A 17,570-nucleotide genomic window follows, 5' to 3' on the forward strand; every position below is an offset into this window, starting at 1 on the left:
AGAGCGAGGGCAGCCAGGCGTGCTGCTGCTCCCTCGGTGGCAGTGACCTCTACAATGCCACCCCGAGGGGAGGTGGCTGGCGTGCGCGTGGAGTTTCATCAGCGGTTATTGGGAAGCTGGGAGGGGGTCTCTGAGACGATTTTTCTCATGTCCCTGCACTCCATGGCCAACAGTCTTTCATCTGTGCTCTGTGGGGGTGCCTTCAGAGGTGGGGGTGCACCTTTCCTTCCCGGACAGCACTCTCCCAATGGCTGTTCGGGGAACATGTTTGAAAGGGGATGAAGTGTGACTGTGACATGTAACTGAGTTTCTCTTCACCGGCTCTGCTACAGCAGAAGGGATCTTTCCCGCAGATGTAGAAGCAGGGGGTCTAGAGCCGTGGCCGGCAAGCCGCTGCTCTCGAGCCACAGGCGGCTCTTTGGCCCCTTGAGTGTGGCTCTTCCACAAAATGCCACGGCCTGGGCGAGTCTATTGTGAAGAAGTGGCTTAAGAGGAAGTTTATGTTTAAAAAAATGTGGCTCTCCAAAGAAAATGTCATTCGTTGTCCTGTTGATATTTGGCTCTGTGGACTAATGAGTTCGCTGATGACTGAGCTAGAGTGAAGCCACGGTTTTAGAGCTGTGTTTCTGTGGAGGACAGGTGTGTGTGTGTGGGGGGGGGGGGGGGGGGTGTCAGGTGTGAGCAGAGGCCGCGGGGAGACCCAGGCAGGGAGGCCAAGGCGGGGAGAGCTCACTTCTGGAAAGGCAGGGCCCTCTTTGTGAGACAGAAACATTCTCTCCTTGCTACTCAGAGTGGCTGTGGGCGCTTGAAATGCAGCCTTGTGACTGCATGCTGGGCTTTGTTTACATCTAAACACGAATGGCCCCAGTGGCTCGTGGCTGCTCTTTGGACAGCACAGGGCCCAGGGGGTCTGGAGAGGGACACGCCCAGACCTTGGCCCTGCGGGAGGCGGGTGGCACCTTCCTCCTCGGCCCTCCCCACGGGAGACTGTCAGGAACTCACTCCCTGCCTCCCTGCTCTGGGCCCCCGGCTGGTCCTCGTCTCTGGGGCACAGTCACACCCAGGGTTTGACCCTCCCAGGGCTGGGCCGGGCCACCCGGTCACCCACGCCCCGTCCCTGCCTCTCCTTGGCACAGAGTCCCCAGCTTTCTCACTGGTCCTTAGGGGTCACGTTCGGCTCTGGCTTTCAGACAAACGGCTCTATCAGGGCGGACTCTCTTTGGCCCATCCCTGCCTTTAACCTTGAAGTGAATGCCATTATAGATGAGGTTTGAGACTTCCCTCACACCCCACAGAGAGGGAGGGAGAGGAGGGGGGGAGGGGAGATTCAGGTGGTGGAGGGATGGATAGCCTGGAAAATGATGAAACCTAGGGAAATGGGGTGGCGTGAAGAGTCTAGGGTGGTCTTGTGTTCAAAATGCCACATTCCTAGCCCTGGCCGGTTTGGTTCAGTGGATGGAGCGTCGGCCTGCGGACTCAAGGGTCCAAGTTTCGATTCCGTTCAAGGGCATGTACCTTGGTTGCAGGCACATACCCAGTAGGGAGTGTGTAGGAGGCAGCCGATCGATGTTTCTCTCTCATTGATGTTTCTAACTTTCTATTCCTCTCCCTTCCTCTCTGTAAAAAGTCAATAAAAAAAAATTTAAAAATTAAATAAAACATTTTTTTAAAATGCCACATCCCAAATGTTTTTTTTAATGTGATATATTTAATATATATTATGTAATAACATATAGAGACTCGGACACCATTTGTTAAGGGTAGCCTGGGTTTCAGCGAAAGGGTGAACATACCAACTTGGTTATGAGTCAAATCAGTTAACACTGTTTCCTAAGATACGAAACCAGCCTTTGTTTTCAATAACCTACGCGCAGCCCAGCCCAGTGTCCTGTGCATCTTATCGCCGGTCTGCTCCTCGCCCAGTGAGTAACGCACAGCAACACGCTCCCTCCTCCCTCCTTCCTCCCTCCCAGGGCTCCAGTCTCACTGTCGTTTGAATGGAATGAATGGGTCCAATTTGATCGCATTTATTGCGATGAAAGAGAGATCATTTCCCCCTGAATGTGTATCTTTGTAAACACTGTGTCTGAAACCGATGCAGGTGTTTCCAAATGCGATGGCTGAGTTTCTACTAAAGCTCCTTTTCCCCCCCGCAAAGAATGTGTCATAAAAGGTAGCAGCCGTTTTCGGGTTCTCTGGGTTTTCATCTTTAAATGAAATCTGGATGACTTTCTGGCTCTCTTCGGCGGCGGTCCCCGTTCACGTTTATGGCGGTGGCAAGGCTATTCTGCGGCCTGGGCGGGCTCCGAGCCTCATGGACGGGTGCGTGAAGGAGACCCCGTTGCTGACCTTGTGCAGAGACTTCCTCAGAAGGAGGGGGGTGCATGGGCAGAGAGGCCGAGCCTGTGTCTCCGTGTGGCTGTCAGGAGCCGGGAGACCTGCCACCATGCAGCCGGGAGGCGGCAGAAGCCCCGGAATCGCAGACGGTGCAACGATGCTCAGAGACACGAGCGCCCCGGGCCACGTGGTGGCGGGTGTGATGGAGGGACCTGCCATCCTCCCTGTCACCGACAGAGCCAGCGGTGCGGAGGCTCGGCCATGAGCAATGCGCCGACACGGCAGCTCCGTTTCCAGGCAGGGTTGCAAGCGGATAAGCTATCGATTTGTGTGTGTGTGTGTGTGTGTGTGTGTGTGTGTGTGTTTTGTTTTGTTTTTCCTTATCCCGGCAATTAAAACGCCGGCGGAGGGTGAGATTTATAAGAGGCACTTTAGAAAAGAGCACACGCAATCTATTAGGGCCGAGGAAAGACCGGGATGAATTAAGCTTAGCGCGGGCCGCGGTTCCTGCCATTTCCTTTTCCTTCTGCTGGAATTCAGAACGATCGCTCCCTTCTCTGCTGGGCACTGAGTCAGAGTCAGGTTTACAGCTGCTTCTGAAGCAGCCCCGGGAAAGCCCTCCTCCGAGGGCGGCGGGCCGTCCCTGGCCGGCACCTCCCGCCAGGCCCCACCTCTGTACAGGTGCACCCGCCCGCCTGGTGGGTGTTGCCCTGCACAGTTGCTATGAGACTTCCCGGAGGCTACTCTTCGTCCCTGTGTCTGGGGAGCGGGGAGGGGGGAGGGGGACAAGCCTCAAGGCCTGGAGAGCGTGCTCCGAGGTCCTCCCCTGCCTGCCTGCCTGCCTGCCTCCCTCCACCCTGAAAACACGGCGCCTGGCAGGGCCGCCCGCCCCGAGCTGGGCCGGGCATTCTAGTTGCAGGCAGGTGCTCGGCCCCACCCTGCCTCACCCCTCCTCCCCGCTCCGGGGAGCCTCCCCCTTCCGGGTCTGTCCTGGGCGATGCGGGGCCGCTGGCCCCGTGCACACCCTCCAGGCCAGCCCAGCCGGGGCACGTCCCAGGCCCCGGCCAGGCCCCAGCGAGTGCCCCGGGGACCGGCCCGCGCCCCGATGGCTCCCCTGGGCGGGCAGCCAGGAGCCCCCTCTGCGACAGCCCCTTAGGGCGATGTGCTGGCTTCGGGGCGACCTCGGCGATGTCCCTGAGAGACGAGGGAGGGGAAGAAGAATGTTTTGAGTCCGAGGACGGCCAGGATGAGGAGAGGAAGCAGGTCCCGGAGCAGCAGGACACCGTGGAGCTGGCGGAAGAGGGTAAATTTTCGCTCTGCACCGATGGGATGCGTGTGCTGCTCGCGTCCAGGTGGCCTGGCTGCTGCCCTGAGCTCACAGCCCCCTCTCCTTTCCTTACTGAGCGGTAACGTCAGGCACCACGAGCTCAGGGAAAGGGGCCCAGGGACGCTCCTGGGAAGCACCATGGGAGACGCACTCCTAGCCGCCGCCACCTCCCCCCCCCCCCCCCCCAAAGTCCCGGGCTCACCTGCCTCCTGGGAGGCCACCCAGGTGGCCCTTGTGTCACCTGAGATTTGTTTGGCTTGTTTGGGGATCCATGTAAACGGAATCAAACCGTGTGTGTGATTTTATCAGGCGGCCGTGGCTTAGCCGAGGTCTGCGAGGTTCATCCTTGTTGTTGCCAGTATCGGCGGTTACCTTTTCTGTTTCCCCCTTTGTGGCATTCCAATACTCTGTTTTAATTCTTTTCTTGGGACTGAACAGGTTTTAGTAAGTTAATGGGCAAGAGGCTAAGTCGTGATAAATAAAGCATGTTTTTGTGCTGGCATCATTTTAAAGTATTATTAATGACAAATTTGAGATAAGGATTTTTTTTTTTTTTTAAGTTTAGAAGTATTTCGAATGCAAAAGTCCAAGGCTGACACTGACATCACCTGGTAGCCCACCATCAGGCTGTATTGGGGTGGTGTTCTGTGTTGGGGTGTTGTTGTGTATTGGGGGGCTGTGCTGTATTGGGTGTTGTTGTGTATTGGGTGTTGTGTATTGGGGGGCTGTGCTGTATTGGGGTGTTGTGTATTGAGGGGCTGAGCTGTATTGGGGGGCTGTGCTGTATTGGGGGGCTGTGCTGTATTGGGGTGTTGCGTATTGGGGGGCTGTGCTGTATTGGGGTGTTGTGTATTGGGTGTTGTTATGTATTGGGGGGCTGAGCTGTATTGGGGGGTTGTGCTGTATTGGGGTGTTGTTGTGTATTGGGTGTTGTTCTGTATTGGGGGGCTGTGCTGTATGGGGTGTTGCTGTGTATTGGGTGTTGTTGTGTATTGGGGGGCTGAGCTGTATTGGGGGGCTGTGCTGTATTGGGGGGCTGTGCTGTATTGGGGTGTTGTGTATTGGGGGGCTGTGCTGTATTGGGGTGTTGTGTATTGGGTGTTGTTATGTATTGGGGGGCTGAGCTGTATTGGGGGGCTGTGCTGTATTGGGGGGCTGTGCTGTATTGGGTGTTGTTGTGTATTGGGTGTTGTGTATTGGGGGGCTGTGCTGTATTGGGGGGTTGTTTGTGGCGAAGGGGAGGGTGTTAGTTAAATAGAGGTGTGCCCACGTGCTGGGTGTCAGTTCCTAACTGGGTTTGTGGGGTTTTCACCGCAGCCGGAGGAAGGGTCTGGGGGGAAACCGGACATTTAACAGCGGCTGTGACTGCGTGGATGGTCTCTAGGTCTTGAGTAGGAGCCGTTGGAATTCCCTTTCAGAATCCTGCAGGGCGGCCGCCTCTTTCCATGTCTCCGCGGAGCTTTTACTTTTGAAATTATTTATAATTGGCCGCCTACAAAAGGTATGCGTTTTGAAAATATCAGTGCTTCAGGACAGTTAAACGGATTGAATTGGAAAAAGGGGGGGACACGTGGGGAGAACAGCCAGGAGCGAGCAAGGGGCCTCCGTGCTGAGGGCTGGCACCCCGCCGGGCTCTTCATGGAAGACATGGAATCGGGGTGGGAGGCGGGGCAGAAGGGAGGAGTGCAGACGGAGGGGACTGTGCATTTGCCGGGTTCCTGGAGGCGCTCGAGGGAAAGGCGCCCATCTGCTCCCCTGAGCCAGGCCAGCCCCGCGCACGGACCCCCGTGCCCCTCAGAGCCAGGCTGCCTCGCAGGCCGCCCGTGTACCCGCGTCACCCGAGAGAGAGCTTCTAGGAATGCAGACTCCTGGGCCCACCCGGACCCCTGCCTTCTAACAGGACCCTGAGTGGGTCCTTGTGTTCGTGAAAGCATGAGATGATGCGCAGTTGCCTTAAAAGATGCTAAAATGATTTTTAGAACACCAATCGTTGGACCTGCTGGTTCCACACTAAAGGCTTAGTGTTAACAATATTTCCAGGACAGTAACCTAAAAAAAAAAAAAAAATAAGAAAGACACTTTAGTGCCAACCCGCTTAGCTCAGTGGTCGGCAAACTCATTCATCAACGGAGCCAAATATCAGCAGTACAACGATTGAAATGTCCTTTGAGAGCCAGATTTTTTAAACTTAAACTTCTAACGCCACTTCTTCAAAATAGACTCGCCCAGGCCGTGGCATTTTGTGGAAGAGCCACACCCAAGGGGCCAAAGAGCCGCATATGGCTCTCGAGCCGCAGTTTGCCGACCACGGGCTTAGCTCTCTTGGTAAAATGAAATTTGCGAGGCTTGCTCCTGGCCGGGGGGAAGTCTGTGGCGTGGCCCGGAAGGTAGAAGTTTGGTTGGGAAGGGTCGGTTTTGAGCAACCCGTTTTTCTCCGGCACCGTCACACCCCTCCCCGCTTTGTTCAGTGCCATGCGTGGGAGACAAGTGCTCTGTGAACAGTGGGAACGTGTGTGGGGTGTGGACACGCCGTGTTCTCAGGTGGCCTTCTACACGAACTGGTTTCAGAGATGCTCTTGGTTGAAACCCAAAGGGCCAGATTCGTATTTGGGTTGCTCTGGTAGGGACGGATGCAGGCGACACCCGTCCTCTCCCGCTCACCTTGGGGGGTGATGGGGGCACTTTTTCATGTCGCCCATGCCGCCTTCATTCAGAACAGCCTTTGAGATCAAGCCATTCCCCTTTGCGGTGGGGCAGGCTGTCCCTGTCCAGAGTCCCAGGGCTGTGGGCACAGAGCGGGCCCTCGCCTTGCCTCCCGCCACACCCGGGCCCTACACGCATGGAGCCTCTGTCCTCCCCATAGCGCAGTCTCCGGGGAGAGAGACGATCCCGCTCCGTGTCTTCTCCGAAGACCAGCAGGTGCAGGACCGAGCTGGCCCCAGGCAGGGTCATGGCGCCCAGGAGGGCGGCCTTGCCCGGCTTCCAGGCCCCTGTGCTCCAGGAAGGCTCCAGCCGGGCTGCTGGGAGGGAAGCTGTAGTCACACCCCTGGGCCCAGCCCCACCCCTGGCGCCAGCGAAACCCTGGTGGAGGGTCAGGTGTGGCCCTCCGTGCCTGTGGTTTGCCCCGGGGCAGATCCCGTGGCTTTCTTAAGGAAACGCTTAGAGCAGCAGCTTGGTGATTTTTCCTCCCCTGGGCCCTTCTGAGGCTGCTGCCCAATGGCAAGAGCAGTCCCTCCGTCCCTGGCAGGACTGGGAACGAGCCCGCCGATGGTCTGCGCTTCCCAAGGTTTAGGTTTTCTGAGCTCGCTGGCTGCGGGAGAGAGAGGGCCCGGGCCTTAGAGGTGGCGAGAGCAGGGGGCAGCATCGGCCCCCTGCATAAGGGGTAGCTCTCAGGTGGTGACTACTAGCCGCCTGACATCGTCCGGAGAAGCAGCGATGAACAAATGTCAGTTGGCGGTGGGAACCCAGAGCCCGAGGGCCCGCCTGGTCCGGTCCCACAAGTCTCTGTCCGCAGCTGCAGCCGCACCTGCTGGGCCGTCCACACTCTCCAGTGAGTTCCAAAGCCACGCACGAGAAGCTGCACAAACGGAGTCCACCCTCCTGTGTGGAGGGCGGCCCTGGCCTCACCGGTGCGGCTGCCTGCGGGTGTGCCGTGTCCCAGAGATGATGCCTCCCGCCCCGCGGCTGTGTGGCCAGCAGCACATGGGGGTGCCATGCAGGGCTCTCCCCTCGGGTCACAGAGAGGACGGAGCTGACCCCGCTTATCAGTTCAGCCCTCAGCACTGTTCCAAAGGTCTCCTGGCTGATGGTGTTTATCACCTGGGTCCAGCCTGGGGTTTCCATTGTTAGTATCCATGGCAACCCCACGGAGGAGGCTTCCGACGATGTCAGTTGCTCAGGGTGGTCCTCTTCCTGAGGTGCGGAGAAGGGGGTACCAGGGTCACCCCAGGGCTGGCCATGAGCAAAGCTCACCTAGGGTCTGTGTATGTTGGGTCTTCTTGCTGCTCTGTCCATGTCTGGCACCTGCCCCCGACCCCCTGCCATTCCCAGCCTTCTCTGAAACTCCCCTTGTGAGAGCACCTCTCCCCATGCACTTCCTGCTAGTGCCTCTGAGTTATGCTAATTTATGCATGTTTACCTACTCAACTTGGCCAAGAACTCCTTGAGGGTAGGATTTATTTATTTACCCAGCAGTTTAGAGTGTCAGCATGGGGGGTCTAACAGATCAGGCCCTTCCCTAACAGCTCTGTGACCTTGGGCACTTTCTTCAACCCTCCAAGGTGGACCATAGCAACACTTTCCTCCTGGATGAATGTAAACAAGAGCCCTCAGGTTATCACCGGCAGGCTCCTGTTAACTCCCCTGGGGTTAATGGCCACCTTAGACCAACACTGAGTGTTCCAGCCTCGGTGGGGGAGGTGGGGGGGGGGTGGGGAGGGAGGAAATGATTGGGGCATCTAATAGACCAGGTTCAAGTCCATGGCTATGTCCTGCCTGACCTTGGACAAGCCATTTGGCCTCTCTCTCTGTCCCGTGTGTTCAGTGGGGATCATAGTTGTATAATGGTTTTGGTTTTTGTTTTAATATTTATAACCCTGGGTTAGGCAAAGCCTTCTTTTCTTTTTTTTTTCTTTTTCTTTTTTTTTAAATTTTATTGATTTTCCACAGAGAGGAAGGGAGAGGGATAGAGAGCTAGAAATGTCGATGAGAGAGAAACATCGACCAGCTGCCTCCTGCACACGCCCTACCGGGGATGTGCCCGCAACCAACGTACGTGCCCTTGCCCGGAATCGAACCTGGGACCCTTCAGTGTCCACTGAGTCAAACAGGTTTTGGCTGTATAAGGGGTTTTAAGAGAAATACTATTTGTAAAATGCCCCGGGTGGCAGTTGGCACGTTGTCGATACTCAGTGGTCATTTCATTTCTTCTACCCGCTTCTTCAGTGACTTGCGTTGGGGCCCTGGCACGCCGGCTGCCGTGGCCTCTGCTAGTGCCTGTGAGGCATGCTAATTCACGCGTGTGCCTTACCTTCTCAGAGAAATCCTCACACTGAGATTTTTGTCCGTGATGCTCATGAGCAGGAAAATGTAGCCGGAGCTGTATTGTCGGGTCCCTTCTCTTGGCATGGGACGCCTCTCTCATAGCCCGGGCCCCGTGCAGAGCCTGGCGAGGGCCCAGCAGACTGCCCCTGGTCGTGGGCTGGCCTCGGGGCTGGCTCTGCCACCTGGGCATCCCAGAGGCTGCCCTGATAAACCAGCACCTTCCCTCCGCCCGTTGGCTGCTGGCTTCAGGCCCAGGGGCTCCTCCATTGGTGCCTTTCTCGTTGATGCGGCTTCTTTCTTACAACTCTCTACCTCCCCGTCTCTCTGAGTCTCCTTGGACCTGAGGTTGTGCCCCCTTTTTTTTCTCAGGACTCTCCAGGACACGTGCTTATCTCGGGGTGATAAGAAATTCACCCCTGCCGAAACCGGTTTGGCTCAATGGATAGAGCGTTGGCTTGGGGACTGAAGGGTCCCTGGTTCGATTCCGGTCAAGGGCATGTACCTTGGCTGCAGGCATATCCCCAGTAGGGGGTGTGCAAGAGGCAGCTGATTGATGACTCTCTCGTCGATGTGTCTAACTATCTCTCTCCCTTCCTCTCAGTACAAAATCAATAAAATATATTGAAAAGATTAAAAAAAAAAATACACCCCTCTCTGGGGTGTTGGTTAGAAGTGAGCCTTTCCTTGCAAAAATTGGTCTGAGAGCAAATCAAAATCAAAATCCCCTCCCCCCACTTTTTTTTTTTTTTTTTTTTTAAGTATCACGTGGGAAGGGACACGGGACACTGGTAAGAATTAGGTTCATTGCAGCCGGAGCTATTTCAAGGGCCCTATGAAAATAGTTATATTAAACCAAATAATGTAGGCCTTATGGGTCTTAGTAGGCTACTTGGGCTATTGGGTCAAGTCTCAGTTATTTTGAAGATATTGAAGGACAACAGCTAAGGAGGGGTTGGCTGAACCTCCCAGAGGTGGCCCTGACTTGGGAGGAGGCAGGCGAGCCAGTGTTGTGCCTGAGAAGAAAGTCCAAAGTCAGACTCTTCTCAGGAAGCCGAGAGAGTCGGCCGGCCCCTGGTTTTCTTCTGGGTCCGTCATGAAATTGTTCCGCCCTCTGAGCACATTTTAATGGCAGTTATCTAATTAACAATAGCCTGGTGTCTGTGGGGCAGACTAGTACCTTCCGTGTGTTCCATTGGGTGATTGGCTAACAGCTGCCTGGGAACACGGCTGAGGAGGGCTGGGTCGGGCTTGAGAGAACAAAGAACGCTTTCACACTGCTGTGTCATGGGGAAGTGGTTGGGGTATGGCGTATGCAGCTCAGGGTTGCTTGTGTGCCTGTTATTTGTTCACTTAAAATATCGAGGCACAGGGTACACACCGTAAAAGCCACCCATTTTACAGCGGACAAGGTGATGATTTTTGTAGTAAAATTCGCCGAGTTGTGCCACCATCACCGCTTTAATTCAATTTAATTTAGGGCGTTTGTCTCCCCCACCTCCCATGAGACCCCTCAGGCCTGTGTATAGTCCATCCCTTTCTCAGCCCCAATCTAGGCAACCACGGGTCCTCGTTCTGTCCCTCTAATTTGCCTAGACTGGCTGCCTTGTACAAGGTACTGTCTTTTGTGTCAGCCTTATGAGCAGGAGGTGTTTGAGGTCCCCCGTGTTGTAGCATGAATGGGTACTTCCTCCTTCTTGTGGCCAAGCAATACTCCACTGTGTGGAGATGCCAGGTTTGTTTATTCCCTCAGCGCTTGGGGGTCACGTGGGTGGGTTCCACGTTCTGGCTATAATGAGGAATGCTGCTGCGACATTCGTGCACAGGTTTTTGTACAGACATATGTTTTTGTTTCTCTAGGGCAGTGGTCGGCAAACTCATCAGTCCACAGAGCCAACGATTGAAATTTCTTTGGAGAGCCACATTTTTTAAACTTAAACTTCTTCTAATGCCACTTCTTCAAAATAGACTCGCCCAGGCCGTGGTATTCTGTGGAAGAGCCACACTCAAGGGGCCAAAGAGCCACATGTGGCTCGCGAGCCCCAGTTTGCCGACCAGGGCTCTAGGTTAGGCGCCCAGGAGACTTCTAAAGTTTCTGGAACCTTAGGCGAGTCACCTGCCCTCTCAGAGCCCGAGTTTCCCTGCCATCAAGTGTGGGAGACACGTGTCCCACCCACCAGACGTGTCTGACCAGGATCAGGGGGCCTGGCTGCCGTGCAGTTGTGTGATGGCCCCTCCAAGGCACTTTGCAGTCTAGATGTCTGCAGATGGCTTCCAAGGGGAGGGGCCTGCAAAAGCCACAGGTTTTACAACAGTGGACCCAAGAGGTGAGACTTGGTTAGGGGTCGGCTCCCATCTTCCTGCTGGGCCGTGGGGAGGGGCAGGAGCCATGGGAGAAAGTCCCCCCAGAAGGACATGGCAGTGCCAGGCCAGACACCTGAGCGGCATCCTTGGGGATAGATGAGCCGTGGTGGAGAATGGGCACAGGTGGCCGGTGAGGAGGCCAGAACGGTAGGCCGTGGCCAGGTGAGGGTGGTCCCCGTGTCTCAGAGGGTGAGGCTGCCGCTTGTAGGCGGCGGCAGAGCTGGAGAGGGTCTGTGAGCAGAGCATTGACACATTCGGGTCAAGAGCGTGGACTCCGCTTTGAAGGCCATCTCGTAACGCCTGGAAACTTGGCACCGGGCGGCTCATTTAGAATTTATGGGAGGCGCTCTCACCGTGGCTCTCGGGTGGGGAGCCTTCCACCCCTTGGTCCTTTGAACAGGGTGGACGGTTTTTACGAGGTGTGTTTCCTGCGGGACCAGGGGCCAGATTTAGGGGTGCTTTTTCCCCTGACACCTGCTGCTGCTGGTCAGAGTGAGAAGGGATAGTTCACTGACCTGTGGGCCCTGCTTTGCTCTGACACCCGGGCCCCAGCTCCTGTCTCGAGCAGACTCATCAGAATTTCTAGGGGGCACACGACTATTTTGGAAGTTATTCAACATGCCTTTACTTTTTACAACAAAGAGTGTAGAAAATAAAAGGGACTTAAAGAAATAAACACGGATGCTGAGGCACAGAAGATAGGCTGAGAAATAACTGGGGAGGGGAAACTGGAGGCCGGGTTCTAAAAAGTGGAAAAACAATGCTCTAATCAATCCTATACAATAAAAGGCCAATATGCAAATTGTGCCCTCGACTTGGAATTCAACTGAGAGTTCAACCTGAAGATCGATCAGGGAGCAGGGGCCAGCTGGCCAACTGCTCACAGTTCCTTTCCCCCCCTTCCTCCACTGGCGTGGCCCAATCGGCCTCAATTGGGGTGGGCCAGCCGGACCCCACCCATGCATGAATTCGTGCACCGGGCCTCTAGTATAAAATAACCTATAAGTAAAGTCGGTGCTGCTGAGTTGTGGGGATCAATCGAGAAAGCATATTAAATCCCAGGGCCGTCAGGGACTTCATACATGATGCCTGCTGCCCTGTTAGGAGGCCCTTCTGATGCTGAAGTTCACCATTTGCTAGCTGTGTGGCACTGGATGAGTTGTTTAACCTCTCTGGGCCTTTGGTGACCGCTGTGGTTCGTTTCCATGCTGCTGCCCACCACTCGCTGGCTGGAGGGCTCCATGTATCTCATCTGCTCTGGGCAGAGCATGGCAGCCCTACAGCTGGAAAACTAACTCCTGTTTGTTTTTGTTTGTTTTTTAAATATGTTGATTTTTTTACAGAAAGGAAGGGAGAGGGATAGAATTAGAAACATTGATGAGAGAGAAACATTGACCAGCTGCCCCTGCACACCTCCTACTGGGGATGTGCCTGAAACAGAGGTACATACCCTTGACCGGAATCAAACCTGGGACCTCTCGGTCTGCAGGCCGACGCTCTGTCCATTGAGCCAAACCAGTCAGGGCGAAAATTAGCTCTTGTTAATTTTTAAGGCAGCCTAGGAGTCTTCACTTAAAGATTCCTCAGGACCTCGAACTGATGAACTTTTTACAGCAGTCTGAGGTGGACTCCACCTCCATCATGTTCAATTTTGGTTTAAACCAACGTTTTACATGTTCTCCTTGCCTTTGCCATCCTGGCAGCTCCGAGGGAGGTGAGGGGAAGGGAAGTGCCTGAGGGTGAGGATTCCTGCAATGAAGCACTGGGTGGGGAGAGGCTGCATAGGGGAGAGGTGGGGAAGGGGAGAGGCTGCATAGGGTAGAGGCGCGGAAGGGGAGCCCCCTCTCCTGGCTGCCAGGCCTCTGTGCTGCTTGGGTTTCAGATTTGGAATCAGATTTTAGGTCACCTTCTTAAAGCTAGAAAATCATTCCAGCGGGTCAGATTTCTCTGAGCGCCTTCCCTAAGATGATCTCTACTAGGGTTTAATAAAATATTTAGAGCCCGATTGCATTTCGCTTGCAGCTGCCGTTAGCGATGCTCCTGAGGTTGGCAGGTGATACAGTCCCCAGGTGCCTGCGTGGGCTGTCACAAAGCCCAACTCCAGCATCCTAGGTAAGAAGAGTTAACTAAGAAGTTACTATTTAGCCCAGAAGGGGCAGGTTTCAAAAAAGTTTATACTTTGGCCCTAAATCTGTTTGTATTCACTCCTCCCTCCACGGAATAAAACCCATGCTACCTTCTTGGTGTTTGTCGAACTGCAAGCCAGTTCCTTGCCATGGATTTAAAACAAAACAACCCTGAGATTTTTCAGCAGACGAACGTCTTCTATCATTGCATGAGGTTTTTCTCCAGTGGAAGGGAGAACAGAGGCACAGCGTCCCAAAGTGGCCTGCATGCAGCCCCTTATGAGCCCCATAAATTATACATGTTATGAAATATTGCTGTGTGTGTGTGTGTGTGTGTGTGTGTATGTGTGTGTGTGTGTGTGTTACCGATTCAAGGATCACGTGCCTGGTATTTCATAAAGGCCAGTATTCACAACATCAGAGTTTGGAGTTAGGAAAAGTTTGTTGATCAAGAAGGCTCCAGCTTGGCCCTAACCGGTTTGGCTCAGTGGATAGAGTGCCAGTCTATAGACTGAAGGGTCGGTCCCAGGTTCGATTCCAGTCAAGGGCATGTACCTTGGTCGTGGCAGCACATCCCCAGTAAGGGTTGCGCAGGAGGCCAGCTGATCGATGTTTCTCCCTCATCGATGTTTCTAACTCTCTATCCTTTTCCCTTCCTCTCTGAAAAAAAAAAAAATCAGTAAAAAAAATATATAAAAGAAGGCTCCAGCTTGAGAAGATAGGAGGGAGTTGTCTTAAAGCGTCCGCAAATCCATCCTAAGAGAGCCCAGAATTCAGGCTTCTTTTATGTCAAGGGAAGTGAGAATGGGCAGGGCAAGAGTGTGTGACACCTGGGCACCAGCAGGGATCCAAGGAAGCATGTGAAATTTATAAATCTCCTAGTTCCCTGGTCCCTTGACCCCTGCTGATCAGTGTCTGATCTTGAGGCTCCTGCAAATCTTTGCAGAAAGCTCAGCCTCAAGCACAATTCCTCTGTGATTAGCACATCGATAGAAGGAGCTACTCCCCTGAAGGCACTGGGAGAAATGCAGGCTAGAATTAAGATAAAATCAGAGAGAGGGAGCATTTCGCTCTGTCACATGTGCCTCAGTAATAGTAGAGGTCCTTTGGGCGTGGATTAAAAACCTCTGTCACCCTAGTTTTCCTGGTATGGAATCTGGTCGCAAAGCCTTAGAATTTAGGCCGTTTGGAGAAGAGGAGGGGAAGGGGGAGGGCTGTGCCATCATGAAACTACCAGCTCAGACTGTTGTTTAGTGATTGTACCCACAGCTGCTTTATGATGGATCCCTCTCTGTCCCTGGGGCTGGGTCTCTATGGTTTGTGAGGCCTCTATGGTGTGTGATTCCTGTTGGTCTTGGTGGTGATAACTTTAGTGGCTGCGCTGCTGACCCATTTTAGTTTGCTCAGTTTGTATGAGGCCAGATCCCTGTCCACTTAGTGCCTTTTCCGGCCTCTAAGTATGTCACACACAATGTCAAGGCCTTGCAGAAATTTGAGGTCACCCGCGCCTCGCTCACCCACTCAGAGCTTTGCAGTCTCTTCCCTGGAACTGGGAAATGAAACTGGGTGGTGCTGAGTGCTGTGTGGGTTGAACTTGGCAAATCCAACGTCCCTTTGTGCCTGATATGCAGGCACAGTTTTGAAACTGCTTGTTTAGATGGGTCATCGGTAGTTTCATGGTCATTTGTGTTCTTTTTAAAAATTAAACTTATTGGGGTAACTTTGGTTAATAACGTCATATGAATTCCAGGTGTACAGCTTTAGAACCCAGTACCTGTATATTCCATTATATGCTCACCGCCTGAAGTCCAGTCTCCTGTCACCATGTATTTGACGCCCTTTACCCTCTTCATCCTCCCTCCACTCCCTTTCCCTTCTGGTAGCCACCATTCCGTTGTCTGTATCTGTGAGTTTGTTTTATTTGTTTATTTGTTGCTTTTTTTGTTTTATATTTCACCTAAGAGTGAAACGGTTCCTGTCCTTTTCTGCCTGACTTGGAGTGACACTCTGAAGATGCACCCATGTTGTCACAAATGGCAGCATCTCACCTTTTTCATGGCAGAGTAATATTCCATTGTGTATATGTACCACAGCTTCTTTATCCAGTCATCCGTCGAAGGACATTTAGTTTTTTGTTTTGTTTTTTTCTATGCCTTGGCTACTATAAATAATGAACAGAGGGTACATATATCTTTACAGACAAGGGTTGTCAGATTTTTGGGGCAGGTACACAGAAGAGGGATTGCTAACGTCCTATGGCAGCTGTAGTCTTAAATTTTTAAGGAACCTGCATTTCTGTAGTGGCTGCGCCAATTTACATTCGCACCTGGGTTCCCTTTCCTCTACATCCTCACTAACACCTGTTATTTCTTGACTGATCATTGTCATTTTTATTTCTTGCAGTTTTATGTGCTGAAAGAGTTGGCCAGATGACTAAGACATACAATGACATTGACGCTGTCACTCGGCTTCTTGAGGAGGTAAGTTTCAGGGGAAGGGAAAGGGTCACTTATAATTTTTAAAATATTTTTTATTTTTAAAAAACATCTTTATTGATTAATGTATCACATATTTGTCCTCATTCCCCCATTCCCATCCCACACCCCTTCCCACAAATGCCCCCTCCCCCTGTCATCCTTGACCACTGGTTATTCTCATATGTTTGCACAAAAGTCCTTTGGTTGATCTCTCCCCTTTATCCCCACCCTTCCCACCCTCCCTCTGAGGTCCAACAGTCTGATCCATGCCTCCTTGTCTCTGGGTCTGTTTTTGTTTATCAGTCTATGTTGTTCATCGTTTCCCCTGGATTAGTGAGATTATGTCCTACTAGAAATACACTTATAAGAACCGAAAATAAGACAAGCAATAATGGTTATGCTGAGAGGCAAGTGAATCAGTCTGTAGTGAGTTTCTTTCTGGGCCACCAGTTCTTTTGAGACCCAATGTCAATGTCAAACAGTTCCTTATGTGTACATGTCAGCCATGATATTTCAGTTCTGGATGGTGGAGGGTCGCTTATAATTGACCGATTATAATTTATATTGATTAAAGGATGCATTATTATAAGTCTCCACGCAGAATCTTCTAAATGGGGCCTTCTCAGGGGATCACTTGGTGGCTTTATTTTTTGTATTGATAGCTTTGTAGTTCTTTGTGGCCGTAAGTTTACTTATGGTATTTTAGGGTTTACAATGAATGTGCTAGTATGAATGATACAGAATTGGGTAAGCATGGAAATACTTGCTAGAATACCCAGTTTCAGATTTTTAAAAACCCTTAAAGTATGTTCCCACAATATGTTTTCAGTTGTATCCAAAAAATATCAGAAAAGATATATCATGACCCGTATCTTTGTAACGTATTCTTTTTTTTACTTACATCAGGTTAAGGGGATATTGTTAGGTAGAGTCACGTGGCGATCACCAAAATAAGCATGGCAGGAAGAACTTAGGAAAACTTATGTAGGTTCACACCAGCTGCTGGCATGTTAGAGACACGGTCTTATCCGTTTCTTCCCGGCACTCAGATGAGTGTAATGTGTGTATTCCCATGCCTAGAACAGGCCAGAACATGGCAGGTGCTTAGGATGTGTTTGTTGAGTAAGTGCCCATCTTTAAATATTACCATCCCTACCCCCTACCCCAAAACCAGCCCTTTAAGGCACCTTAAGACCCTTGTTTCTGCTCCGGAATCGAGAATGAGTTGGGGTCATGTGACCACTCCTTAGCCCTTCTCCAGGAAAAGAATAGAAGGATGTGGGAGACACAGGAATCTTCCCCCCCCCCAATCTTTAATTTCTTTATTGATTAAGGTATTACATATGTGACCTTATTCCCCCATTAACGTCACAACTCCCTCCCCCCTAGTCATGCCCTCACCCCCCTGTTGAGACACTGGAATCTTTGTCGTCCTTTTCAGCCACTAGTGGGACAAGGTTGAGACACAAGAGCAAGCAGCAGTAGTGAGAACCAGAGTTGTGTTTTTGTGGGTTTTTTTTTTTGGGGGGGGCATCTTTTTACCCCAGTTTTTGCCTCTCCTTCCCTGTGTTTTTCCCTTCTGCACATCCAGCATCTCCTATCTGCTCTGAGAATCTGAGATGGGTTCCCTCTGGGTTCCTGAGGGCTCACCTGCCCTGCGACCCCTCTCCCCCTTTCTCCTGCGGGCCACCCACTCACAGGCCCAGGCGGGTGGCGTGGGGGCAGGAGCCGAGACCTGCTTGACCACCTGCACGGCAGAGAAGGTACAAACTCAGCCCCCAATGGGTGGTGTTAGGGGTTTTGGCTGTGACAGGGCTGGCGGTGAGGCATGGTAGGGCCCGGGCTTTCTGGGTTGCTCCAGTCACCACCACTTTGGTGGCTGGTGTTGGCCAAGTGGGA

The 17,570-nt window shown here is 52.6% G+C and overlaps 1 protein-coding gene across 9 annotated transcripts in view; it reads left to right on the forward strand.

Annotated features, from left to right (window-relative positions):
* TRAK1 (trafficking kinesin protein 1) overlaps positions 1–17,570 on the forward strand; it is a 91,764-nt gene that overhangs the window by 38,035 nt on the left and 36,159 nt on the right. For all 9 annotated transcript variants that reach the window (XM_084902538.1, XM_084902539.1, XM_084902540.1 and 6 more), the window contains one exon: positions 15,598–15,674. In XM_084902538.1, coding sequence (XP_084758664.1) covers positions 15,624–15,674 — 51 coding nt within the window. In that variant the 5' untranslated portion in view covers positions 15,598–15,623. The remainder of the gene's footprint in view (positions 1–15,597; positions 15,675–17,570) is intronic.

Source organism: Pipistrellus hanaki (assembly GCF_964339955.1).
Source record: "Pipistrellus hanaki genome assembly, chromosome: 13".
NCBI classification, from domain to species: domain Eukaryota; kingdom Metazoa; phylum Chordata; class Mammalia; order Chiroptera; family Vespertilionidae; genus Pipistrellus; species Pipistrellus hanaki.